This window comes from Delphinapterus leucas, chromosome 5 (genome assembly GCF_059928025.1).
Source record: "Delphinapterus leucas isolate spDelLeu-1000000601 "Yukka" chromosome 5, BTC_Dleu_Yukka2, whole genome shotgun sequence".
Lineage (NCBI taxonomy): Eukaryota > Metazoa > Chordata > Mammalia > Artiodactyla > Monodontidae > Delphinapterus > Delphinapterus leucas.
Genome location: NC_143133.1, coordinates 107,019,340 through 107,046,881, shown reverse-complemented (window position 1 = coordinate 107,046,881; position 27,542 = coordinate 107,019,340). Strand labels below are relative to the sequence as shown.

General features: G+C 42.8%; 1 protein-coding gene and 1 pseudogene across 24 annotated transcripts in view; one reads left to right on the top strand and one right to left on the bottom strand.

Moving 5' to 3' along the window:
- SH3D19 (SH3 domain containing 19) overlaps positions 1 to 27,542 on the bottom strand; it is a 183,486-nt gene that overhangs the window by 8,334 nt on the left and 147,610 nt on the right. For 7 of the 24 annotated variants that reach the window (XR_016393379.1, XR_016393377.1, XR_016393378.1 and 4 more), the window contains 12 exons: positions 23,700 to 23,761; positions 22,391 to 22,655; positions 19,984 to 20,052; positions 19,663 to 19,803; positions 13,281 to 13,353; positions 11,859 to 11,989; positions 9,739 to 9,794; positions 7,040 to 7,242; positions 6,513 to 6,565; positions 3,574 to 3,760; positions 3,068 to 3,165; positions 280 to 2,576 (listed from right to left, as the gene is read on the bottom strand). Coding sequence is in view for 13 of the 24 variants with exons in the window: in XM_089912385.1 (XP_089768511.1) it covers positions 2,421 to 2,576; positions 3,068 to 3,165; positions 3,574 to 3,760; positions 6,513 to 6,565; positions 7,040 to 7,242; positions 9,739 to 9,794; positions 11,859 to 11,989; positions 13,281 to 13,353; positions 19,663 to 19,803; positions 19,984 to 20,052; positions 22,391 to 22,655; positions 23,700 to 23,761 (1,494 nt within the window). In the remaining 11 variants the exon portion in view is untranslated. The other 17 variants (XM_022599746.3, XM_089912386.1, XM_022599747.3 and 14 more) reach the window with 14 other exon arrangements.
- On the top strand, positions 16,915 to 18,952 carry LOC111187774 (transmembrane and ubiquitin-like domain-containing protein 1 pseudogene; annotated as a pseudogene).

Genomic DNA, 27,542 nt, shown 5'->3' with positions numbered 1-27,542 from the left:
CACTGTGTGTCAGACACTATTCTGGGCACTATGGATACAGCAAAGAGTAAAGACCTTATTCTAGAGTTGGGAGATGAATAAGCCAGCAGAGGAGGACAGAAAGTGTGGGCTGCCATCTCTTTAGGGCAGCCAGGTGACACTTAAGCAAAGATCTGAAGATGAGAGAGTGAGCCATATGTTTACTGTATGCCTTGCCCTCTTCTATGTACTTCATGGGAATTAACTCATTTATTTTATTTTATTATTATTATTTTTTTTTGTGGTATGCGGGCCTCTCACCGTTGTGGCCTCCTGTTGGGGAGCACAGGCTCCGGACACACAGGCTCAGCGGCCATGGCTCACGGGCCCAGCCGCTCCGCGGCATGTGGGATCTTCCTGGACCGGGGCACAAACCCGTGTCCCCTGCATCGGCAGGCAGACTCTCCACCACTGCGCCACCGGGGAAGCCCTATTTTTATTTTTTAACAAACTAAGAATAGGGGAAATTAATTCATTTAAACAACAACACAGTCCTAGAAGTGGGTACTATTATTATCCCCATTTTTGAGAAATATTTTTATAGATTTCCTTATTTTAAAGAAAAGGAAACTGAAGGTCAGATTACGTGACTTGCTCAGTGTTGCATGTCTAGTTAGTGGTAGAGACAGAATTCAAACCTAGTGTGATTCCAGGGCCCGTATTGCTATTAGGCATGAGGTCACCACGTTTTACAGTAGACCTTTTTACTTAGAAAGGTTTTTACTGCAATTGCCTTTTCTCAACATCCTGAGCACTTTGTACTCTATATTCTTCCACATAATGGTATTCTCCTCTACCATTTGGTCTATTCCATTCCTCCATGGCCTCAATATCAAATTTGCATTCTTTCCTGTCTTAAAGAGCTTCACCCTGACTCAGCACATGATTTATCCTCATCAGGTTAGTCAAAGGGGTTGTGTATCTTATTCGTGTATGAATTGTAATTCCTCAGTTTCAAAAATTATGTCTTCATCTGTTATCTCCTGAAACTATTTTGTTCTTTATGGTTTCTAACTGTTGCTTAGAATCTGGGTTTAGGATTCTATAATGGTCCAAGATGACCCTGGCTACTTTTAAGAATATCTTTATCAGGCTAAATGGATTTATTTGTAGCCCTAGGACACTGCCCTTTGGAAAACTGGTTTGATTTAAGGCCTGCCTTAAGGGAAAATGCTGACTATCCCATGTCATTAATTTACCTTGCTAAAATCTGTAAAAATTCTGGCATTCAAAGGTTCTGTTACAAGTAAGTTCCTTCCATTTCCTAAACTATAACATAATCACTAACTAACAAGTAAGTTCCTTCCACTTCCTAAACTATAACATAATCACTGACTAAAACTATTTTTCTTAGCTCTGGTCCATACATACATACTATGTCAGTTTTCTGAGGGCTAGGACAATTTTTAAAAGTTTTATTTACTAATATTCTGTGGATATTTAATAAAATATTAATGATCAACAACTCTGAAAGTGGTGCAGAATCCCTTAACTAAAAATCTCTAGAACTATCTTGCTTACAGCCAGGCATTTGTAAAATGAAGACAACCTATTTTCTGGATGATACTGTGAATTCTGTTACATTGACATAACCTAAATGAAGGCCAAAATAATATCCAAAAAGTCTGAATCCAGAGTGTTCACTTGCAGTAACATTTTATGTAAAGATAAAAGGAATTAATTTTGAGCCACTGACTCTCAAGATTGAAAAGGACTAGGGCAAAAGTTTCTAAACATTTGGATTTTATGGACCAATAAATTAAAAAAAAACTGATATAGGGTTACCAATTATAATTTTGCATAAGAAATCTATACATTTACTAATAATATTTTATAATAGAAATGACATTTTAATATGAAAAAGAAGAAATTCTCAGAATAAAGTAAAGCTCCATCACAAAACAGAAAAGTTAGCAACCTTATATATCTAGGCATGCCTCCCCTTCTCCATGGCTCCCCTAAAGCCTGCACATACCCAATATCACTGTTTTCCTCATTTTGTTGTAGACAGATGAAAACCTTGTTTGGGTACCCTCTGTCTTAAGTCTCATCTTGTCCAATCACTCCTGGATACTTTAATTCCTTCTATGGCACCCCTGCCTCTGAGTATCTCCGATAATGGAGAATTTCCCACTGTCTGACACAGGCTCTTCTGACAGCGATGACTTACTAAAGCCACCCTCCTTCCTCTGGCCCAATCCCAAAGTACTACCCTGGGTGCTTTCCTCTGACCACCGTCGAACTGTGGACTGCGTAAACAGGATCATGGAAGTATTCTTTTTACTTAAAAAAAATAAAAGGTACTTCCTTGATGAAGTAAGATTAAGATTAGATTTTAGGCTTCTAAAAAAAAACTTGTGCAAAATACCTTAACCTTTTGGGATCATTTCCCTAAAGTCTAGTCAGTGTCTTTGTGGACAAGACTCCGGTGTCTTATGAGGCACTGCTGCAGAGGCCAGCTGTAGTAGTTGCCACCTGATTTCTCCGCTGGTTTCAAAGACATGAAGGCTGCAAGGGCCATGTAGAGGATCATCCTTTACTCGGGCTACCAATGAAACCTCCAACATTAGTGAGACGTGTTATAAGGCTAAGGAATTTGGTAGGCGACTGTGGTGCTATGGATATCAATAAGGCTTTCTTTAAGTACCTAAATGCCTTGCTGATTATTTACATTTGCCCTATTCACTTTCTCTAATCTCATCCTTTAGAATGAGGGTCTGAGATCTGTTCTTTTTTTTTTTTTTGCGGTACGCGGGCCTCTCACTGTTGTGGCCTCTCCCGTTGCGGAGCACAGGCTCCGGACGCGCTAGCTCAGCGGCCATGGCTCACGGGCCCAGCCGCTCCGCGGCATGTGGGATCTTCCCGGACCGGGGCACGAACCCGCGTCCCCTGCATCGGCAGGCGGACTCTCAACCACTGCGCCACCAGGGAAGCCCTGTTCATTCTTGACTAATGATCAGTACTCCACCCAAATGTTCCACCCTTCAGTGGAAGACATTTCAAAACTTATAGCTGCTTAATGCAATTACAAAAAGATACACATTCTGACCTTGAAGGAAAGCTCATCTTCATTCTCCCCATGGAAATCATACAAGGCTTTGGCCTTCCTCCCCTTCAGTGCTAAAGCAGCCATACTTTTAGCCTCAGCTGTGAAGACACCAAAAATTCAAATATATAGAAAGACATTGGACTAAAGCACAAGTCGAACATTTTAAGAAACCCCCTTGTCATTCCCAGGACATAATACTTTCAATTAATTTTGAATTTACTTAACTGGCAACAGGATGAAGGATGCTGTCTTAGCAGGAAAAAAATTATACAAAATATATTAATATTTAGGAGACAAAATTAGCCATTCTTAATTGAAGGCATTTTAAAATCTCTTTTCCCCATAACTTTAATAAATTAAATGAAGAAAGTTTGCATGACTTTATGAATCAACTTGCAAATGTAGGCAAACAAATTGAACATGGCCAGAGGGAAACGGAATATGTATCATTTCAAAGGCCTCACGCTCCCCTTAGAGGGTAAGAGCCTTCCTTGCAGCTGTCGCACCTGGGCAGGGCCGCACGAAGACTGCGGGGAAGATGCCCTCCCTGTCGCGCAGTCTGCCCCTGTACCAGTCGGAGTCCACGCGCTCCATGATCAGGATCTGGTCTCCCCTCTTGAAGGACAAGTCGTCACTGGTCTCCGCTGTGAAACTGTGAAGAGCTTCGCACCATTCTGCAGAAAGACTGTTCTCCTGTTTCCGATCAGAAGTTCGGTAAGAAATGTGAGATTTTATTTGAGATTAATTTCTACAAGGCTTAAAAAGTGGTAGAAGAAACAGCTAAGGGGTCATAAGATTTCAAAGCCTGAAGGCCACTTTAAATCACTCAATACCTTATGTCACTATTGAGTTTCAGAAATAAAAGTTTCCAATAACTTTTTTCTTAAAATAGAATTCTAAATGATAGACGTGATAAAATTTGTGACTTTCTGCTTTCAAGGGCTATATAATGCTTAAGCAAAAATTTTTTCTAATTATTATCTATGACAGTTACACTAAAATTAGATAAAAGCTTGCAATATTTGTGTATAGTACTTATGACACTATGAAAACATTCTGGAAAAGCATATAATTTTCAGTGAGGTTCTTCTTTATCTAAATTAGGAAGGATCAGAATGGGCAGTCTGTTAATTCCCAGGTCTCTACATGTTTCAGAGGCTATCAGATTCCATGGCACAGGACTTCATTAGTTCACACTTTTAATTTTTTTTTTTTTTTTTTTTGGCTGCATTGGATCTTCGTTGCTGCATGCGGGCTTTCTCTAGTTGCAGTGAGCAGGGGCTACTCTTCGTTGCAGTGCACGGGCTTCTCACTGCGGTAGCTTCTCTTGTTGCAGCGCATGGGCTCTAGGCGCTCAGGCTTCAGTAGTCGCAGCATGCGGGCCCTAGAGCACGCGGGCTTCAGTAGTTGCGGCGCATGGGCTTAGTTCCTCCACAGCATGTGGGATCTTCCTAGACCAGGGATTGAACCTGTGTCCCCTGCATTGGCAGGTGGATTCTTAACCACTGTGCCACCAGGGAAGTCCCCACACTTTTAATTTTATGACGCATAGTTAGCTCCAAGGCTGGCAGGATAATCACCCAGATATGGTGGGCTAGTGTGGGGGAATGCTCCAACAGTAATGCTTTTACTGCAAACACATCAGAAGAAGGTTCTGCCCTGAGAAGAGGCATCACTGCCAAGTCACGATGGGAGCCCTATGTTCAAGAAGCCCAAGCGAGAGGCAAGGATAACACTAAGAGCAAAGGCTTGGAGCCCGCCAGTCAGCTCTGCTACCTCCTAGCTGACACTGGGCAAGAAGCTTCTCTACTCTGAGCCTCAGCTTCATCTTAGAGTTGCTTTGGGGATCAAATGAGGTAATGCGTGTAGAATGCTTAGCGCAGTGCCTGGTACATCTTAAGTTCTCATCAACTGATGGCTTGAAAGAAAAACAAAAAATTAAACAAAAAACCCTAACCCTACCGTCTTGTTCCTGTACTTGGGTAACCAACCCTAAAGAACGGTACTTGTCACTCCCAAGAGATACAGGGAACCATGTGAACATTTCCTTTTGGAGAACTGTAGTCCCTTTCTTTCCTGTTTGACTTTAGCAGTGGGGGGAAGATGAAAGAATTGAGAGACACACAGCCTAATTACCACTGACATTTTTGACAAACAATGACCCCATCAGGCTCACTATTCTAAAATAATGTCACAAAAAACAATGGGAAGTCACCCACATTCCTACTCAGTTTAAACACTTCTGAAGCCATGTTATACAGTGTAAAAATTTTAATCCATTTTTTTTCTCTCTCCCATTATAAAATAATACAAATGTTCCTAAACACTTGGCAGTTTGGAAATATATGAAGAATGGGAAAAACACCCAACCACCTATAATCTCACTACCTAAGGGCAACTGAATGGTAACAAACACACTTCCTCATAGTCTTTTTATGCTATATATTCAACTTCCCTATAATACATGTTTTCCTCCCATGCCATTTACTTTACAAATCTAGTTTTTAATGTCCTCAGAACATTCTCCCGATAATGACCATATTTAGGTTATTTCCAATTTTTTCTTGTTACAATAACACCACCGTGACCATCTTTGTGACTAAAACCTTGTCTCATTTTTCATCCTTTTCTTAGGGTGAGAAATAAAAATAATGATAACAATAATCTGCACTTTCTCTGTTTTAACATTCACATACTTATAATTACTTATTTACTGTTGAGTTGTATTGAATCTTCATTAACTAGATACGTTAAATGGTATTTTATTGTCTCTTTACAAGGCATTTCTTTGATTACTATAAGGTTAAATACTTTTTTAATATCAGCCACTTATAGTATCTCTTTCATGAATATTCTAATAATATCTCTCCTTGTTTTTTATTAGGGTTTGCATGTCTTTCTAACTCATTTGTACGAGTTCTATATGCAATAAAGATATTAATCATCTATTTACTTCAAATATTTGCTACATGAATTAAAAAATGACTTACAGGGCTTCCCTGGTGGCACAGTGGTTAAGAGTCCACCTGCCAATGCAGGGGACATGGGATCAAGCTCTGGTCCGGGAAGATCCCACATGCCGCAGAGCAACTAGGCCCGTGCACCACAACTACTGAGCCTGCACTCTAGAGCCCACGAGCCACAACTACTGAGCCCGCGTGCCACAACTACTGAAGCCAGAGTGCCTAGAGCCTGTGCTCCGCAACAAGAGAAGACACTGCAATGAGAAGCCCACACACTGCAATGAAGAGTAGCCCCCGCTCTCTGCAACTAGAGAAAGCCCACACACAACAACGAAGACTCAACACTGCCAAAAATCAATAAATAAATTAAAAAAAAACACAAAAAATGATTTATAACATTTTCTTTTGATAATTATGATTTTAATAGTCCTCCCAGAGATAAAACTTGGCTTTCACTACAGTTATCTATTCAAGCAGCCTACCTGATAATTTGCACCAGAATCTTCTTTTTTGGTTTTCAGTGGTAACTTTGTGCCTGTATTTTAAAAAAATGTCAAAACTTCAGCTGTAAAGACCATATAGTATTGGAGAAAAACTTTGGGGGGAGAGTGAAAAGTCTGGGATTCCAGATCAGTCTCTTCATGTACTGGCTGTATAACTTTGCCCAGCACTACCCTCTCCGGATTTGTTTCCTTTACTGTAAGGTGAAGGAGGATACACATTAGTTATGCTCTATAGTCCATTTCTGTTTGAAAGTCAGTGATTTTTTTTTCTGCCATTTCTAATATGAAGCCACCACTAACTACCTAAAACACCAAAACCAGCTCTTTGAGAGACTGCCACAACAATGACTATCCCAATAATGGTGTTGACCATTTAAAAATCATTTTTCCTTCTACTTTAAAAAATATGGCAATATGGATTATTATGCAACTTAAGAATTAACCTATTATCTGGTTTATCTGAATTAGGATAGGACATAATAAAAACCCATATTCTCTGTACTCACTTAAAACATTTGTACCAGAGGTGGGATGATCCTCAATGAGTTCCACAAAGTTAAGGGGGAAGATCCCAGATCTCTCTCGAAGTTCTCCTCTTGCCCACTCGTCATTCACATACTCTTTAAGAATAATAATTTCTCCCTCTGAGAAACTTAACTCATCCTTCTGGTCTCCAATATACTCAAATCGAGCAACACATCTTGGGCCTCTGAAGAAAGACCACATTTGTGGGTTAAACTAGAGTACTAACTTTCAGAATGCTTTAAAACCTTCATTTAGTCTTTCAATAAATATTTATTCTGTGTTTACTTTGGAACAAGGTATACTAGGCATAGTTTAAAATTTTCCATGAAAAAGAATAAGCTATATTTCTAAATGATAGTCCTTACTTTTTAGATATGAACCTATTCACTCAGAAAGGCTAAAGTCAAGGTCACAAGTACAGGCAGAATCCCAGATAAGCAGCTGGTGGTTGGTTAATGTTGCACATCTTTTGATCACCTTTTCTTCATGACAGAATCTCCCCAGTCTCCTTGTCTTTGTATCCTTGGGCCACAGTAATCCAGGGCCAAGTCTGAACCCTCTCAGTCATAAATGCACTGAGTTTAGGAGTGTTAACCCTGAGAATCTCAGGGCAAGACATCAAACTTCCATGGCAGAAATGCAATGGGCACCAGCTGGGCAGGGTAGATGCTCAATGTATGCTGAATCAGTGAGTTGTGTATATAGATGAATGGCCTTCAAAACTAGAAGGTTCGAAGAAAACAGAAACTCGGCTTATTATCTTATAACATTTAATCTTATATCTTACACTGTTGTTTTAAAAATGATTTTTGTATCTCCTTTAAAAAGGCTTCATTTCTGAGAATTAGAATGATCCTTATATGATCTACAATTTTGACTGAAAATAAGATAAAAACAGAGATGAAACTGTGTCCCTAGAAGACATGACTGAATCCCAAACTTTTGATTTGAGGCTTTGGAAAGGAAGTTTCAACAGCTATGACTAAGGAGATGTAATTGTCTGAAGAGAATAGGTGGGTACTCGCTCCAATAAAGTCTGATTTAAGTCAGGTCAATGGATCAACAGCCATGAGAGCCCACTTTAAATTCAACCTGCTGACACAGTAAACACTGCTTAAAAATAGGAGAAAAACTGAACCTGAAACAGAATTAAACTATTGTGGCATCAGAAGTTTTCTTATTTGTGATAACCTTTGCATTTATTTTCTAAAGTCCTCAGGGAGCATATCTTCTTATGTCTGACCTATTCAAAGACAGGTTTACAGTCTTCAGCAGGTACTGAATTCTATTAATTTGCTCATTTAACTGGAATATAAAGTTGCATTGTGGCAATGTTTTAAATCACAAAGGAGTTACAGTGATGCAGAAAAGGGTACATAAATTCACGGAAAGGTCTTCAAACATAAAGAAGACCCCTCCAAATTAACTCTTCCTTTACTTTCTTCTAGTTCCTCTCAAAAACAAAACAATACAAAATGCCTAGCAGTTTTTGTAGGGTTCATATTTCTGTTAGGTTTACTTTTCTGTTCATTAAAAATATATATATTTATTTGGCTGCACCGGGTCTTAGTCGTGGCATGTGGGATCTTCGTTGTAGCATGCGGGATCTTTTAGTTGCGGCATGTGAACTCTTAGTTGCGGAATGTGGGATCTAGTTCCCTGACCAGGGATTGAACCCGAGCCCCCTGCATTGGGAGCATGGAGTCTTAGCTACTGGACCACAAGGGAAGTCCCTCTATCAGGTTTAAATATTTTCTATTGTTGCAGGAAGCGGGGGGACCCCTTCCAGGGCCTAAGAGTGGGCTCTTGTCTAACACTCAGAAATGAATTGTCCGAGGAGACACACGTACTGACAAAGCAAAAGACTTTATTGGGAAGGGGTGCCTGGGTGGAGAGCAGCGGGGTAAGAGACCCCAGGAGAACTGCTCTGCCACGTGGCTCGCAGTCTCAGGTTTTATGGTAATGGGGTTAGTTTCCGGGTTGTCTCTTCCCAGTCATCTTGGTTGGCCCATATTTAGTCTGACTCAGGGTCCTTCCTGGTGGTGCGCCCATCCTCAGCCAAGATGGATTCCAGTGTGAAGGATTCTGGGACTTTGGTAGGACAATATTATGGGCTAGTGTATCCTCCCTCCCTTTGGCCCCTCCTGAATTCTTCTAGTTAGTTTTACAAGACATATTATGGGCTGGTATCTCTTCCCTCTTTTCAGCCCCTCCTGAATTCTCCTGGTGAGCAGCAAGTTCCTTATCAGGACCTCCTGTTGTGAGACAAATCGTACAAGTGGTTATCATCGTGCCTAGCCAAGGTGGGTGGTTTCGGTCAGCGGTTCCCTAACACTATTACAAAAATATTTGAACCTTCTAGAAATCTGTTGGTAGATAAACAGCAGAAGGCCAACACAAAATGCCCTGGATGATGAAACCTCTCTGCTTGGGTGAGGCCAGGCTGTGGGACGCACCGGGATAGACTGTTTGTGCCTGTCTATATGGCCTGTATTGATATGGAGAGTTGCTTCTATCAGCATGTTGCAATTTCACCAGAATTTTTAAACAAGTAGTTTTCCTCATAATTAAAAAGACACATTGAGAATCTGAATAATCATACATCTGAAGTGTTTATTCTGTATGACATAAATGCTCACATCCTTTGTATCTTGTGCAAAACAACACGAGTAAAACTTACTTAACACAATGAGATGTGACGGATTCCCTTTTCCCATTTCCTCCTGGAACATCAGTCTAGTAAAGACAAAAATCAAGACAACAGCTGTATTCTTTCAGATTTTAATAAGATAAATTTAAGCTAAGTAATTAGCAAATTCACGACTGAAGTTAGCCAGTTTAGCTAGGTGTTAAACCGACGAAATGTACCACAGGTGCTACAAAGGTATGAAATCCAGAATTTGGGTTTTTAAAAAAATGCGTAACTCGTGATGTAGTCTTCCTTGAATAACCAATCAATCCTCTTATTTGCTGGAATAAGCACATTAATGTCGTTCTACCCCTGACTGAGTATACTCTACCCCTTATCCCCCAAGTTGAAAACTTCAGGTGAGGAGGGCTTAGGATAGAAACTAGGCATCAGGCACTACAGAGACACCTATTCAAACTGTTGGTAGAACTCTGCAATACTTTCATGACCCTAAAATAAAATCTTTTAATCAAACTTGTGGATTCTCTCCATTTTCATAACCCTGGAACACTTTTTCCCCTTCAACGTGAGTAGGGAAGGAAGAGAGGACTTAGTACTCAGTGAGCATCTACTAAGAGGCGAGTACTTTATATAATAACTCATCTACAAGGCTCCAGAGAACTGGGTTGTGATGAAATATTTGACCATAATGCACTATAAGTCTGAAAACTACTTAAGGCTTTGAGGTTTACATTAAATAAATCAGTGCCCTTCTTAATGAATTTCAGAAGTTCGAAGTCTTAAAACAATTTTTTAAACTTGTAGGCTTAGAAATAACACTTACACCAATAATCTGGCAAATTCAGTATGATTGATTTCAGTGTGGTAATTGTGCTTTTTAAAGTACTGCTACATTGGGCAGAAGAAAAATGAGGAAGAGTGCTAAAACTAACATTACTCTTTAATATTAATTTAGAGAATATGGTTGGATTTCTCCAAAGAATCAGGGTATTTTTATATACCAGACAATTTTTAAGACCCACATTTCGTAATTCAAGAGACTCAACCTCATTCATACTTGAAAAATACAGGTTTTCTGTTATATTTGTTTGCTAAGTTTCTGATGTAATGGAAAATCATTTTCTTACCCCCACCCCGCCAAGCAGTTAATGCTCAACTATTTAAGCCAGGTTTATTGATATGTTCCAGTATCAATAAGTTATATTAGAGACTGAGTCATTCTCTTCCTACTGATATAAACGTTCAAGTGGCAGTGTGATTTCATCCCCATGTTTCTCAGCCACCCGGGCTTAGCACTCAGGGCTCTACTTACACAAGTTAGGCTTTGAGGGTGTATAAAATTCGGACACTTTAATATATGTTTCCCAGTCAGATTTGGAATTATTATGTGAAAAATCATTAATGGACCATTACCTCCAATGAAAGTACTTTGGTATTCCCAAATCTATTTTTTTAAAGGTTGAAATAAATGGGAATGGAAAGGATGAAAGAAACCAGTAACGAAATGTACTCCAAAGAAAAGGAGAAGTGGTACCATAACCTCAGAGAACAAACATTCCTTCAGGACAATCCAGTATCATTTAATTCTTTTTTTTTTTTTTTTTTTTTTTTGCGGTACGCGGGCCTCTCACTGTTGTGGCCTCTCCCATTGCGGAGCACAGGCTCCGGACCCGCAGGCTCAGCGGCCATGGCTCACGGGCCTAGCCTTTCCGCGGCATGTGGGATCTTCCCGGACCGGGCACGAACCCGTGTGCCCTGCATCGGCAGGCAGACTCTCAACCACTGTGCCACCAGGGAAGCCCCTCATTTAATTCTTGTTTGCTGAATGTTGCAAAGAATTAACATATACCCTCAAGTGCTTATCAACCCTCCAAGAATAGCTGATTCACCAGTGGACCTGTAGTTTTTCACCTTAGGATTTCAGATAGCATTTAAGCATTAAGTGCTAATACTCCATAATATATGAATAATTAACTAGTATCTAATTGAACAAACCTTTATTTCTGAATTTTTCAAACACCAAATGAATTAATGGAAGAGAGAGAACCAGAACCCAAGAATCTAGGCTTCTGGTTATTTTTTTTCCAAACTGCAAATTACACAGAATTCACTGAATATATGACCAATTTAAACAAGCACAATCTACTTACAATCACTTTGACGTAGGTGGCAGGAAATACACCAGTCTGGTTTCTACATTTCCCCCTGTACCAATCTGTACCTATTTTTTCCAGAAGATAAACAATTTCTCCTGAAGTGAGGTTCAAATCATCAACTTGCTCTGTAACATAAAATAATTATGTATGATGAATTACCCTGCTTGCAGATCTGATTAAAGTAGCATTTAGTTCTGTCCACCGAGGCAGTATGTTCTACTGATTCTGAGAATAGGTTATACTAATCAAATTGACTTTAAAAATATATTATTTTTTCCTGGATATCATTGTTATGAGCCTCCTCTTTTAAGATCAAATTAGATATATTTACCAGGCACTGATTGATAGGAAATGGTTAAAACACACACACACACACACACACACACACACAAAACATTGTGCTGGCCAAGGATTCTTCCTGTGTCAATATAAACCCTCTGCTGAATACATATTTTAACAATGAAAAGAGTTTTATAGACATGGTATGATATTCATATTATTCTCAACCATGCTTAAAAATCATTTCAATCTCAAAATATTAACTAAGGGAGTCCTACAGCTCTTTTGCAAATAAATTTACTCACAGTGAAATAAAAATCAGTCTACCAAGTGGATAAAAAACAGGTTATAAATAAATCAGGAATTTATTTTATTTGTAGCCTTGGATATAAAAGGTACTTAAAAATTGATTACAAAAATTTATATTGTTTATTTATTTATTTATATTTATTTATTTTTGGCTGTGCTGGGTCTTCGTTGCTGCATGTGGGCTTTCTCTAGTTGTGGCTGGGGGGCTACTCTTTGTTGCAGTGCATGGGCTCTAGGCGCATGGGCTTCAGTAGTTGCAGCACGTGGGCTCAGTAGTTGTGGCACATGGGCTTAGTTGCTCCACGGCATGTGGGATCTTCCTGGACCAGGGATTGAACCCGTGTCCCCTGCATTGGCAGGCGGATTCTTAACCACTGCGCCACCAGGGAAGTCCCTATTTTTTATTTTATACTCATTTCATAAGTAATAGCTGAGCTATGTGTGTTGGTTTTACAACCCTTAGGAGAAAAGAACTCCACTTGTTAAATTCAAATTAATTTCATTATAACTGGTATTTGGTACCCCATTTTGAAAGAGTGAAAAAGTTTGCAACTGGTAGGCAATTTGCTAATTGTTCATTTGTAAGGGAAACACTCCTCCTCTCTCTGTCACGGGGAGTTTCAAAGGCAAAGCTATTACAGCTAAGTTTTCTGGAATGCCTAAGTACAGCTGACTTTTCCTGAAGGTGGGGTGATGGATGAGATGACCTCTCCAGTCCAGGGCTCTGCTGGTGCAGAAAATGAGAAGGATGTCCTTGAGAGGTTAACCTGGGGAGGATGCCTGATCCCAGATCCTAAGGTTCTACCACTTTATTACTTATGTCCTTACCTGCCGGAAAATCATGAAGAACGACAGCATGAGGGGCACCACTGTCAACAGGCTTCTGAGCGTGGCTTGGATCCTTAGGGGGAAAACAGGGCGGTGAATGGAGTGTGCAGGATGGACGCTGGATTTATTATTCACTCTGAGACCATTTTATTTTTCCTCATTAGGGTCCTCTTGACACAATTACATTATGAGTGCAAGATGCAAACCACACAGTTGAGCCACACAAGGGAATCATTACCAAGTTGAAAAGGCATGTGTCCTTGCCAGAGGAAAACAGAAATAACTCTCAATTATAATATCCCTTAGCATTTTTTAAAGCAAGAGTAAAACAAAAGGAAATTACTTAATTTTTTTTTTTTTTTTAAAGCAGTACCTATTCTATCCTGAAGTAGTGGTTTTTGACCTTTTTACCTTTCAAGGGTCACTTTTCCCATAAACTGTGATCAGGACTAAACCTTAAGAACAGAGCCTTAAAAGCAGTCTCTTCATTAAGATGGGAAAAGAAAGAAGTTCTGCAATTTATGCTCTCGTCTTTTGTAATGACTTCCACAAAAGTATAATTCACAAAAAGTTAAAATCCATTTCGTTTATTACCACTTAACTGAATGCTTTCTCTAATTTGAAAGCCAACGCTACCTCCCATGCCTGGCCTGGATTTCCTATTTAATCTGAACGGTTTATTCACCAGTAATTCTAAGTAAACTAGCAAAGAGAATTCAGTATTCTCTACCCATCTAACCAAGTGCTTAGACTGGCCAGAGGAGAAGCTGAATTTGAAGAGTGACCATTTCTTATTGACAGGCAGCTGTTAGTCTTAGTTTCTTTACATGAAGAGACAGGCTTATCCACATCATCATCATCAAATCTGACTGAAGGGTATTATTTGAAATTATAACGTTGGCAAACCTGTGGAGTAAATGAAGGCAAATTTTGTGCCCTTTCTTTCTTTCTTTTTTTTTTTTTTTTTTTTTTGTGGTACACGGGCCTCTCACTGTTGTGGCCTCTCCCGTTGCGGAGCACAGGCTCCGGACGCGCAGGCTCAGCGGCCATGGCTCACGGGCCCAGCCGCTCTGCAGCATGTGGGATCTTCCCGGACCGGGGCACGAACCCGTGTCCCCTGCATCGGCAGGCGGACTCTCAACGACTGCGCCACCAGGGAAGCCCTGTGCCCTTTCTTTTCTCTTCCCTCCTTCAATGGCTCCTGTCCCCTCAGGGCTCGCCCATCCCCTGGCCATGATGTTCAGCAGGGATCGAGGTCCACTCCTTCCACTTCTGCCCTGCAGCACCTTTGCTCGACTCTTTTCTGAATCAGTCAAAACGCACCTGCACAGGCACGCTGTCTTCTCTCATGTCAGCTGAATGGTAATAGAGGAACAGTTAATGGCAGCTCAGTGTATTAGTTTACCAAAGCAACATTGACATTTTCTTAGAGGATGCTCAGCGCTTTTCCCTAAATAAATGGGCATTATGGGAACTTCAGGGATTGTGGAAAGGAACTGTGAGATATTTTAAGCCTAGAGGGCTTTAAAAATTATTTACACAATTTATTACATGTGTGTATGTGTGGTTTTCATTTTTTCTGATTTACATCTGTGGAAAAAGGAATGACCGCTCACTAATGGGTGTTAGGCTAGATGGCTTTCCATCTGCTGGAAAAAGTAAAGTCAGAGGCCTACCCCACACCAAACACAAACATGAACCTCCAGATGGACCAAGATCTAAACACAAGCCTGAGAAGGCAGAAGAGGTGGGATAGTAACCTGGGCCTCCCAGTTTCCCTTCTCTGCCTTCCATGCATGGCTACCCCTGGAATGCTGCTCATCACCTTGGCCTGGCAGATGAAGGGCGAGAGGCACAGGTGAACAGGGTTGGCCACAGGGGTCTGTACAACTCAGGCCATACCATTAGGGTGGGTATCTGGGAGGAAAATCCAACATATTTCAAAGCTCTTTCTAGTATGACAGTATGGCTATAATGGTTAATACTAATGAGTAAAAAGAATAACTAATATCAGGACTTCCCTGGCGGTCCAGTGGTTAGGGCTCCGCACTTCCACTTCAGGGGGCACGGGTTCTATCCCTGGTCGGGGAACTAAGATCTCATATGCCGCGCAGTGCCGCCAAAAAAAAAAAAAAAAAGAAAAAAAAGCTGATATTCACTGTTCACCACTATGCACTAGTCACTGTGTTAAACACCTTATATGCATTAATTAGCTCATTTAATTTTTAAAGCACCTTTGAGATATAATTCATATACCACAAAATTCACCCATTTAAAGTGCACCTAGGTTTAGTATATTCACAGAATTGTGTGACCATCACCACAATCTAACTTTAGAACATTTTTATCACTCCCTCAGGAAGCCTCCCACCCATCAGCAGTCTCTCCCCACTCACCCTCCCCTCAGGCCTGGGCAACCACTAATCTACCTTCTGGATTTACCTATTCTGGACTTAATATAAATGGAATCATAATGATAAGTCAATTGTATAATCAACTCTGTGAGGAATTATCACACATATTATTTCACATTTTAAAAAAATGAAGTTCAGAGAGGTCAAATCACCGCCTCAGGTAGTGGGAGGGAAACTGAAACCCGCGTCTGTACTGAGAACCAAGTGAGGTGACAATCCCCCGCCTCCCAGCTCTGACAGCCCAGCCTCAGCTGATAATCTGCAGTGCCTTCTCTTGACTAAGGTAGGGGAAAGCATAACACATTTTTAGAAATATTTACCTTAAAACTAAGCTTTCAAATAGGTAAGTTTTATTTTTCTAAAAAAAAATGTCCTGTTAGCCATGACCCAGAGCCCAAGAGAGGCTCCACTTTAGTGTCACCAGCTGTCGGCCCTCAGCTGCCACCTCTCTGCCAGTCTACAGCACAAGCCTGAGTATGATAATGTCTCAAGTGGACAAAACTGTGGGCTTCTATAGAAGAACAACTTGTAATTTTTTCAGCTTCTATTCTCATCAAGGAGAGCTTTTTGACAGTACAACTCCCATGGTTACCCATCAGTGTGCTCTGAGAGAGGAAGAAGAGCGGTGACAGATGTTAACGCTGCATCAAAACAGAGAGAAAATGAGTTAACAGAAGAACCCTCCCCGTGTGGACCAAAGTCAGAAATCTCAGTATGCCAGCTGCAACTAGCGTAAGACATAGCTTTGCTGCTCTCCGAAATTCAAATTTTTAGTTTCTTAGCAAACCTCAAATGGTAAGCTGCCTTCTAAGAAGAAAGAATTGGACGAGATTATGAAAACTAGGCTGAATTACAAACGAAGTACTTTACTTGGTTTAAATGACATGTGGGTCTCATTTTTCATGTTTGCTACATTACCTAATAGATAGTGAAAATTTAACTGGATACCTTAAGAAGCTCTTTTAAAAGTATAACTCTAGGGCTTTCCTGGTGGCACAGTGGTTAAGAATCCTCCTACCAGTGCAGGGGACACGGGTTTGATCCCTGGTCCGGGAAGATCCCACATGCCACGGAGCAACTAAGCCCGTGTGCCACAACTACTGAGCCTGCGCTCTAAAGCCTGCGAGCCACAGCTGCTGAAGCCCATGAGCCTGGATCCTGTGCTCCGCAACGAGAGAAGCCACTGTGATGAGAAGCCCGCGCACCGCAACAAAGAGTAGCCCCTGCTCGCCGCAACTAGAGAAAGCCTGCACCCAGCAATAAAGACCCAACTCAGCCATAAATAAATAAAAAAAATAAAAATTAAAAAAAAATATATAACTCTATAAACTGTCCAATGGCATTTTTCTTGCTGAACAAACGACCTTCAATAATCATTATATTGGTGCTCCCACCTCTCGGGGATGGGTGTGTGGGGCAGGAAGATGGGAGCGGTGATGGAGGACGGGGGCGGGGAGGGCGAAGTCTCAGATTCCCAGGTGGGATCTGGGGTCCTGCAGCAGGCTGGGTGTGGAGAGGCTTCCAGGGGAGGCGCGGGGTCGGGCTGCCTCGGGCTGGGGTGTGAGCTGACCAGGAGAGGCCGAGTTGGGCGGGGGGTGGCAACCCTCGGAGGTTCCAGTTTGCCAAAGGGCGCAGGTTGCCGTTTGGTGTGGGGGAGCCTTGGGAAGCGGGTCGGGGTTTGGGCAAATGGTAACAGGGCGGTGGGGGGTGTGTGCGCATGCGCGGGCGTGTGCAGAGACCGCCTTTTTCTCCCTTGGAGAAACTTTAGGGACGGAAGAGTAGATAAGCTTTGGGTCAAGGAGACGAAGGAGTAGGTGAACTTTGGGATGACCTGGGCGGGAAGAACAGGTAAGCTTTGGGGTGCAGTTTGGTGGGGATTGAATTTAAGGGAGAGTCGCTTAGAAGGTCAAGGCCCTGACCTCGGAATAGGGTTTGGGTGAACTGGGGAGCTGGTTAAAGACCTAGATCTTAGGTTACAAAAAATGACTTGGGATTTGGTGATGGGAAGGGGTACATGGGGCAGGTCTGGGATAACTGGGCGTCAGAGCAGTCCGTGTCCCAAGGTGGGGCTCGGGTATGCGGGCAGAGCTATGAGGACTGTGGGAGAGTTGGGGTGAGGTGGGGTCAGACGCCCCCCGAAGTTCAGAGGGCTCCTGGCGGGTGAGCCAGCCCCTCTCGGGTTCTTTGTGCCTCTTCAGCTCGGTAGCGCAGCGGGCAAGGCAGATGCCATGGCCCTGACCGAAGGGGTGGGTGATGAGGTGACCATCCTTTTCGCGGTGCATGCCTGCCTTCCGGTGCTGGCTCTCGCCTGTGCCTCAACACACACTGCCGAGGGCGCTGACCCACTGCCCCAGCCGTCAGGGACCCCAACACCGATACAGCCCAGAGGAGCCATGGCAGTCACCAACTGCATCGGAGGGGAGGCCCCAGGAGCCGAGACCCCCAGCCTGAGATGCAGAGGTCAGGCTGCACAGCCAGAGCCTGGCGTGGGGCTCCCAGCAACGCCGCCGCCTCCAGACCCCCCCCCAGGAGCCCCTAGTACTTCGGCTGAAATTCCTCAACGATTCAGAGCAGGTGGCCAGGGCCTGGCCCCACGACACCATCGGCTCCCTGAAAAGGACCCAATTTCCTGGCCGGGAACAGCACGTGCGACTCATCTACCAAGGGCAGCTGTTAGAAGACGACACCCAGCCTCTGGGCAGCCTTCACCTCCCTCCTAACTGCATTCTCCATTGCCACGTGCCCACTCGGGAGGGTCCCCCACACCCACCCTGCCCACCGGGGTCAGAGCCAGTCCCCTCTGGGCTGGCCGCAGGCGGCCAGCTGCTGCTGCTCTGGGACTGCCAGATCCAGTACCGGCCCTTCTTTCCCTGGACCGCCACTCTGGGTCTGGCCGGCTTCACCCTGCTCCACAGTCTCCTGGCCTTTGCCGTGTTCCGCCCATCGTGCCTCCACGGGCTCTTGGCAGTGTTGCTGGCCCCTTCGGACCTTGCTCCCCATGACAGGGCGGGAGCTGCTGTCTGCCTAGGCCTTCCTCTCCGACCTGCCTCTTCCGGCTACCCTGGAGCCCAGCCCTGTGCCGCAGAGCACTCCAGGGGGCCAGTGGAGGCCCCTCCCTGTGACCTTCATGGCTCTGGGCCATCCCCCGGGGCAGCTGGCCCTCCGCACCCACTAACAGTCAGTTCCTCTGGGTCAGACAGCTGCTGTTGCTGCCCCGGCACTGGGCAGAGCCGGGCCACGCCCCCGGGCCCTTCTTAGTGTTCTGCCTGAGAATCCAGCCTCCTCTAGTCCCTGACAGCTCCTTGGGCTGATTTAGGGACTCCAGGACTGAGGGGCTGGAGAAGGGGAGCTGGGAGGGGTGGAGGGGGTTCTCTGGAACATGTGCAGATTAAATAACTGTGAAGTTTAAAAAAAAAAAAAAAAATCATTGTATTGTCCCAGGCTCGACAAATTGTTAGGCCTAAACTGTGACTTCAGGTTGTTGGAACATCTCATTTCATTATGTTTATGGGCTATAAGCAGAGAAACGAGGTTTATATTAAGCTTAAATCTTAAAGGTAAGTATTTTTTAATGTCAGGCTTAGCATTTCTAGGGCCGCCTTTAAAATAATTATCCATTCTGTTAGAAAACTAATCTCTAGTACTTTGGTAAACATGTTTACATTACTTCAAAAATAAACAGCTCTCACGGTTGAAAATTAATGACTGAGTGTCCTGGTTGCTGTAAGTCAGCACGATGCGTGAAAAGGCAAAACACATGGTAGTCACTCCATATCAGAGTGATTAGTATGGCAGTGGCAAGTCTCTTAGAAGTAATTTACTCTTAAAATGGAATAAAACACTACCGTAAGTTTTACTCTGGTTAAAATAAACGTGCTAATAAAAACCTGAGAATGAGCTATAATTAATAGTTCTATGAAATGTGCTGCCACGTGTGACGTGAAGGCGGTACAATATTAATTCCTCACGTTCGGCCTGCTTCTGAGATGTTCATCAAGTGGGGTGATGATCTTCATGTGAGACAGGTGAACTCTGCCAGCGGCGGCTCCCTTCCGGCACTCCAAGTAATTACCTTCCACCTGCTTCAGTATCACAAGGACGTCCCCACGCTGGAAGGTACGATATCAGTCTCTGAAGCAATTATTATTTAATAAAACATTATTACTTTTTCCACATTTTAATCTTTGGAGCCTAAAGCATTTATAATAACGTGTAAAACAGTAACAGAGGCCAGAGATTTTTTTTTTTTTTTTTTTACATTAGTCAGTAAAGAAAGAGCTCTACTTTACCTTACAAGAAAGTTCTCCAGGGTTTTGCGGGACAATGTCTTCACTGGCAATTCCGTGAGGCACAGACAGCTTAAACATAAACCAATAAGAGGATTATTCACAATCAAACAACCTCGTCCTAGGCAGCTGATCATGTGGGGATTTGGCACGTTCGCCTGCAGTATAATCTCCGGCAGTTAAGCTCTTCACTCGGCTTCCTCAAGCTCGGGATCTAGTTGGTGGGGCTGCCGTTTCTCAGGCTGCTCAGAGTCCTCGGGGGCCTGGGGCTGAGCCCACAGGACCTCGGCAGCTGAAAGTGGCCTAAAGTTCCCTTAACAACCACATCCAGGAAGTTCTGCTCTACAGGACAAGGTCCACCAAGTCCCCAGGGCGTCGGAAGGGTAAATACTCAGCACCTGACCCCGCGGCCTTTAGTTCAGGGGCGGCTGATAGGGGACTGGTGCCTCCCCTGCGGGGTTGGGCTGGCCGCTTCCATCCGCCTTCAATCTCATGTGCTCCTGCAGTCGCTCTGGTACAAGCATCTACTTAAACCCATCTCACCGCCTGACCTCAGTCATTCCTGGTCCACTCAGCCCTGTCTGATCTTAGAATGGCTTTTACTCTGGCCAGAGAACTCTGTTCCCCGCCTTGGTAAATTCTGGCTGATGAGCGCGGGTCGGAGGGCCTGTGCAATATAAAAGGCGTGCCCAGGACATGGGATCACACAAGCTCGCTTCCAACAAGGAAAGGGAGGCTGCACTCAGGAGCAAAGATGAAGAGTACGCGGGTGTGGCCCTCGGGGGCTGGGGTGGGTCGTGTTGCTCCCCAGCATCTCTGTCAGAGCACCAGGGCGCCCAAGGTACCCAGGTTACCCTGGTTAGCAATTTAATGGTGGGGCGGCCACAGGGAACAATGAGGGATTTAAGGAATTATTTCGTAAAGAGACACACTAATACACCATCATTTTGAATTTATTAATTTCTTTGAGTTGTTCAAGTGCTTTGTTGACATTATACCACTATGCTAAGACCTATAAGCAAAATCTCATTCCCCCAAATGAGGCTCTTGACACGGAACAGCCAATGCAAGCAGAGACTTTACAGTTAGTAACACTATTTTCTGGGGTTTTTTGGGCTGCATAGCATGGCTCGCGGGATCTTAGTTCCCCGACCAGGGATCGAACCTGGATCGTTCCCCTGCAGTGGAAGCGCAGAGTCCTAACCACTGGACCGCTGGGGAAGCCCCACTAACACTATTTTCTTAGTATGGCCTAATGGTAAAGAGCGTGGGCTCAGAGCCAGTCAGTCTGTGTTCGAATCTTGGCTCTACCATTACTGGATGTGTGACCCTGGACAGGCTACTTAATCTCTCTGAGTCTTATTTTCTTCATCTGTATAATAGAGATAATAATAGTATCTACTTCACAGGGTTGGTGTGAGGAATAAATGAGTTATTTATATATAAAGTGCTTCGAAGAACGCCTGGCTTATAAGTATCCAGCACATCAGCTACTGCTTTTATTTATTCATTATTTTTAAGCATCCTATCCCAAGGTACACCCCTGGGTTTTAGCAATTAAAATTTTTTCAGTTTAAATGAATACGAATATATATGAACATCCCACCTCCTTCTTATCCGTCTACACCCTTCCCTTAGCAAGATGAAAAAAATCCTGAATTGCTTAAGGTGAAAACAATTTCCAGCTCAATGATGGAAATGTAGACCAACATGAAACGAATAACTGCTGTTCTCGTTAAGACCTACTGTTGTACAATTGTTTTAAAAAGTGCCAACACTCCTGCTCTCCTTATCATTTTAATTTGTTCTAGATTTCATCAGGTTAACCTGACCAAAACAGAGAGAGCACATCAACTCCAAAGACAAAGGCTTAAGGTCATATGATGAGAAAAACATTCTAAAGGAACAAAATTAATATCTCAACTATCTCAATTATTGATGAAAACTTCTAACTGGTAACTGTTAAATGGACCATGATAATCGGGTTTACAAAAGTGGAAAATGAGGGAAAACCCATCCATTTTAATAAGAACTTTCTTTCTACTTCAAATTTTACTCTGTGGGCAAGGTAGCTATAAGATATAAACTATATCAAGATATGAGTATAATATCTGGCAGAGATACTCCCATCAGTGTAACCTACTGGATCAGGTTTTTCAGAGTTTCTGTTTGGTCAAGCCAGACAGCAGGTTGCAATCCTTGTCTGCCCTATTTCCTTTTCCTATATTTCTCCTAATAATGAAACCCTGCTTTAAAAGACCTAGGTTTTAACATGGCCTACTTGTCTAAAGCACTCAGTGTCAAGGGGCAATTCACAATTGTCTCATCATCTTTTTCTAAGGAATAAGGATCTTACGTATACTTTAGGACAAACCTCTTGACCACAAACATTTTTAAAAGCTAAATTTACCATGTATTTCCTGTAGAGAGGGTGTCCTGGTTTGGGGCGAGGGGGCAGCACCGGATCTTGATTTTTAAGGACTTGACTCTTGGCTTTTGAGAGTCCAGATGCCAGGTTACTTGTTTTTTTCTGAAGATCCATGTCGGAAGAAGACCGATTAAAAGGCAGTTTTTTATCTGCTGCTCTGGTTGCAGGAAGTTTTGGGGGAGGTGGTCTCTCAGGGGCCCCCTTGGGAGGAGGCTGTCGAGCTAGTACGCCTTTTCCATTCACAGGTCTGAAAGTCAACGTGGTAGCTGTGAGTCAGTGTTTGATCGATAGGTTCTGTTTTGTCCTTTCTTACACACACCCACACAGCGTTTTGCTAGTGTAAATACCATTTAATGAAACATGCAGGCTATGCTATTTTTTAGCAAATGACTGCTGCATTAAACATTATATTATTTGAAGAAATGCCATGATGTTCCAGCTTCCTCTTATCTTGTACTACATATTCATTAGTTCAAGACAAACAAGCATTTACTATCATGAGCTCTCTAAGGCTCCATTTGCTCTTAAACACACCATGACTGTTTCAGAAAACTAAGGACTTTCTACCAAAGTCTGAGATGAAAAGCTTATAATAAGATATCAGGTATATGTGATGGAGTCTTGTACATGATTAGAAAAGGTACGTCAAACTCCCCTAATATTCATGTTATAGGAATCATTATTAAAACACTAATTTAGATTAATATAAAGAAAGCTAGTTCTGAAAATGGGACAGGACAATTATTACTTTGAAAGCCTTTCCTTAATCCCTATGATAAAAATAATGTCGAACATAGTAATGTCTTATGATAACATCACAGTTTTTTGTCTAAATAGCCCTGGAACTCAGGAGGGCTGGTCACCTCTGAGCTCATTAGGCCTGTCTCCCTTTGGAAATGCCAAAAACCAGGCTGGTTTCTGGGAACAGGGAGAGAGCGAGCGAGTGTGTGTATGTATGTATGTGTGTGTATACGCACGTGTGTGTTCCAGAAGTGGAGTTTTAGGTTCAGAAAGGAGTCTTGTTCATTTGTTTGAGGAAAAGTAATAGATATCCATGTTCGTGCTCTGTGAGTTTTTGGATTGCGTTAAAAAAGGAGCAGAGACTCCTACACCTGCTGTCAGAAGCAGACTGTGGGCTAGTGGCCTGGGTGAATTTGTGAGTTAAATGTACCTCTAAAATAAGATCGAAGGCCAGCAACACTCAGTTTTCATGATAGAAAAGAGAGTCCAGTCTCGGAGTCATTAGTTTTTCTCTAACTGACTTTTTAGAAGTTTTCCCATGCTTACTTACCTCGGTGGCAACCTTGGGGGTCCTCGCACAGAACCTCCTGACTGAGCAGCATGGTCAGATTCCTGCAAGTATCAGAGAATGATTTTTAGTTAAGATGAATCTGAAACAAGAGCTTTTCAAGAGGAATTATGGACAACTTTTGGGCTGGATCTATAAAGTGGAAATGTAGCTGAATTACAGAAAGGAGATTAAAAGAGATTTTTGGTCTTAAGCAATATTAACTCATTTCTCATTCCTACCTACATTGTCCATGTCACAATGCAAGTGAAAACAGAGAGGAAGACGCTGGTGCAGGGAGGGGGGTGTCCTGCTACTGTGGACACCAGCCCAACCAACTGCACGGCATGGTTACACATCCAGCATGTTCTGAGGAATTAAGGATGCTGTTTAAATCATGTTGGGTTACACAGCAGCAATTGTAGGGAATTTTTTAAAAATATGGCAGCTATCTATCCCATGACAACGTTTAAGATATGCAGTGCTCCTAAGTTTAAACACATAGTAAGTGAGGTGGTGATCAGTTCGTTCTGCTTATACTGGATGGTTTCCACATTGTGTGGTGGGTTTTGAACTGGAAGGAGGTGGAACACAACAGAAGCTTAAGGGGTGGCCTGAAAGGAAGGCATGTGAGGAAGAACAGAAAAGGCCCAAGAAAGCAGACAGCTTAGCTTGTACCACTACAGCAAAGGGGTTGGATGTGCTGAGAATTTTGTAGGAAAAAGCAAAGGGGGATAGTGTGAAAAACAAAAGATAGGGAGAGTTGGAATGTTTTGGCCTGAAAGTAGATGAGAGAAATTGGAAGTATGGGGATCAACAAGAAGATTTCTTCAGAAGGGGTTCAAACTGTGCTAATTAAATAGGTTTTCTGAACATGTTATGGTCCAGGGATTGGGAAATGAGTATAATACATGGAAAACATTTTCAGATATTCTGCTGAATGAGAAGTCAAAGGATCTTAAAGCCAAGACTTCTGTTTTTTAGGCAAAAGTCTTCACTAAATCCTTCTAATTCTGATTGAGTCTCTTTTTTCACCTTTCCTACTTTCTAAGCCCTCACCACTGACCTCCAGAAAATAATATTTCTCCAAGACCACCTGAGAGGGAAAAATGCCAGCTCTTTAAAATTATACTGCCTTTTTTAAAAAAATTTATTTATCTTATCTATTTATTTATTTTTGGCTGCGTTGGGTCTTCGCTGCTGCACATGGGCTTTCTCTAGTTGTGGCGAGCGGGGGCTACTCTTCGTTGCGGTGCACGGGCTTCCCATTGCAGTGGCTTCTCTTGTTGTGGAGCATGGGCTCTAGGTGTGCGGGCTCAGTAGTTGTGGCACGTGGGCTCAGTTGTTGTGGCTCATGCGTTCTAGAGCGCAGGCTCAGTAGTTGTGGCACATGGGCTTAGCTGCTCCGTGGCATGTGGGATCTTCCCGGACCAGGACTCAAACCCGTGTCCCCTGCATTGGCAAGCGGATTCTTAACCACTGCACCACCAGGGAAGCCCATATACTGCCTTTTTTTTGTAAAACAGGTTTAACTATAGCTTGGAAATCTTTGGGCTTAATTCAGCCTGTTTTCCCCCTTCTTATCTTACAAATGAGTTAAAACTCACTTCTATGGTTTTTAATTCAAACTGAATATTTACAAGTTTTCCTTAAATACCAAATGATTAATTGCTAATAACTGCGATCAAGTGAATATGTTTCAGTGTTTTATAATCCCATTTTGAAAAACAAATTAAGCTTGCCCTTAAAACTTGGTTTCACTAATGAACTCAGTTAATGTAGTGAGGCAAGTCACCAGCTCATAAACCCTGCAATATTCCAGGCTATCATCCATGCCTTATAAATACACTGTTGCCTATGTGCCCCCTGACAAATAACTGCTATGATACTTGAAAAACTCATTTATTTCTTTGGCTGCCTTTAAAATTAAAACAAACAAGCCAAGAGAAAAACACTCTAGCAGATAGGTAGGAACTTTTATAGCTTTCCTCAAAATTACAGTTGTTTAGACACCTTAATAATTAGGGGCAGATTTTAAAAAATATAGATATATAAATCTGACATGGAAAGTTATAGATGATGTACTTTAATAAACATATATCATAAAATGCAAATCTTGTACCAAATATAGTTTTCTCTGATTGGTTTTAATTTTATGGGAAATCTTAAATATATTTTTAATTTCTCAATTTTCTATAATGAGCAAAAATAAATCAGAAAAAAAGGCAGCACACTCAAATCCCCCGGGACTGTTAGGCACATTCCAAAAGGCACTGCTGCACCTGACACACGTCAAATACTGAGAGTAGGGGCTTGGTTCCTGTAGGAGCCACTGTCTCGTGTTTGCTAAAGTCCAGGTTTGTGTGCAGGTTCTGCTGACAGTCTTTGGAAGATTACTGATTAGGGATTTCCTGCTCTTCAGTAGTCCACACATGAATGGAGCTCCTCTGTACCTGCTTTTTGTAGTTTTTCTCTAGCTCTGACATCCCTGAACTTTGGCTTCTGATGTGTTCCGGTAAGCATTTTAGCTCCTGGTGAAGTTGGTTTTTCGCCTTGTACAGCCCTGCAGATGCCATCTTTTTTTTTTTTTTTTTTTTTTGCGGTACGCGGGCCTCTCACTGTTGTGGCGTCTCCCGTTGCGGAGCACAGGCTTCGGACGCACAGGCTCAGCGGCCATGGCTCACGGGCCCAGCCGCCCCGCGGCATGTGGGATCCTCCCGGACCGGGGCACGAACCCGTGTCCCCTGCATCGGCAGGCAGACTCTCAACCACTGCATCACCAGGGAAGCCCGCTGCCATCTTTTTGTTCATGTTCTTTGGAACGGTTTCTTATATTCTAATTTCAAAATAATTCCCTGTTTTTTTGTTTGTTTTTTCAAAAAACAGATATTTCTTCCAAAACCACATTCTTGTCTGTTGGAATCACTGAGCAGCCTCTGAAGATGTGCCTTCTCTTTTTTCTCCAGGAATTGGTACCACTTCTCATGTCCTGAATTCATTAGCCATCTCCTATGCTGCAGCTGTGACTCCTTCCACCTTCTGGGCAGCGTCCCCTGACTCTCCTCTGGCACCGGCTGGCAGACACCTTGCGGGTGGCTCTGGCAGCCTTGCGTTTCCACAGAAGCGTCTGCTCCTGCTGAGAGAATAGCGCCAGTGGCTCCTGTGGTTCCTCACCCTGGATTCCCTCATCGTTTAAGCGAAGAAAGTGAGATTCTGCAACTACAGCCACCTTGTCCTGCGATGGAAAGTTCCCTGGCACTCAAGGCAGGAGAAATAGTCAAGGGTCTTTGTCCTGCGTCTCATCAGAAGACACGACTTTCAAAGACCGTGCCTTTCCTCATGGGTCATCACAGTGGTGAAGCACTCTTTCTAGAGACCCTCCCCAACACCTGAAGCCATTCTGGCCTCTGATCTAAAATTCACTCAGTAACTGTAATTCTCAAAACCAAAGGAGTTTCTCAGGCACAGTTTTGACTTTTGGGCCCTGGAAATCTAAGTGCATGATTTCAGCCAAATCATTTAACTTGGGGTCTTTTTCTCTCCTCTTCTTCCTTCAGACCCAGTGTGTCTATTATGGTATGTATTCATTACAGTACAGCAAAGAGTGCTTTGACCGCGCCCCCCTCCGGCCCCCACCCTTTGTAAACAGTGCAGGACAGGATTTCCCTCATGTTGTTTATGCGAGATACAAACAGTTATGAATATGGTCCCTCTCCAGATGGCTTAGTTTATTCTAACTTCCTTTCCTTGTTTTTTCTAAAATGTTTGAGTTGCTTTGTGGACTGCTTAACACCAAATGGAATAATACTTAATATTTTAATAGAGCTTTATGGGTTTACGAAGCCC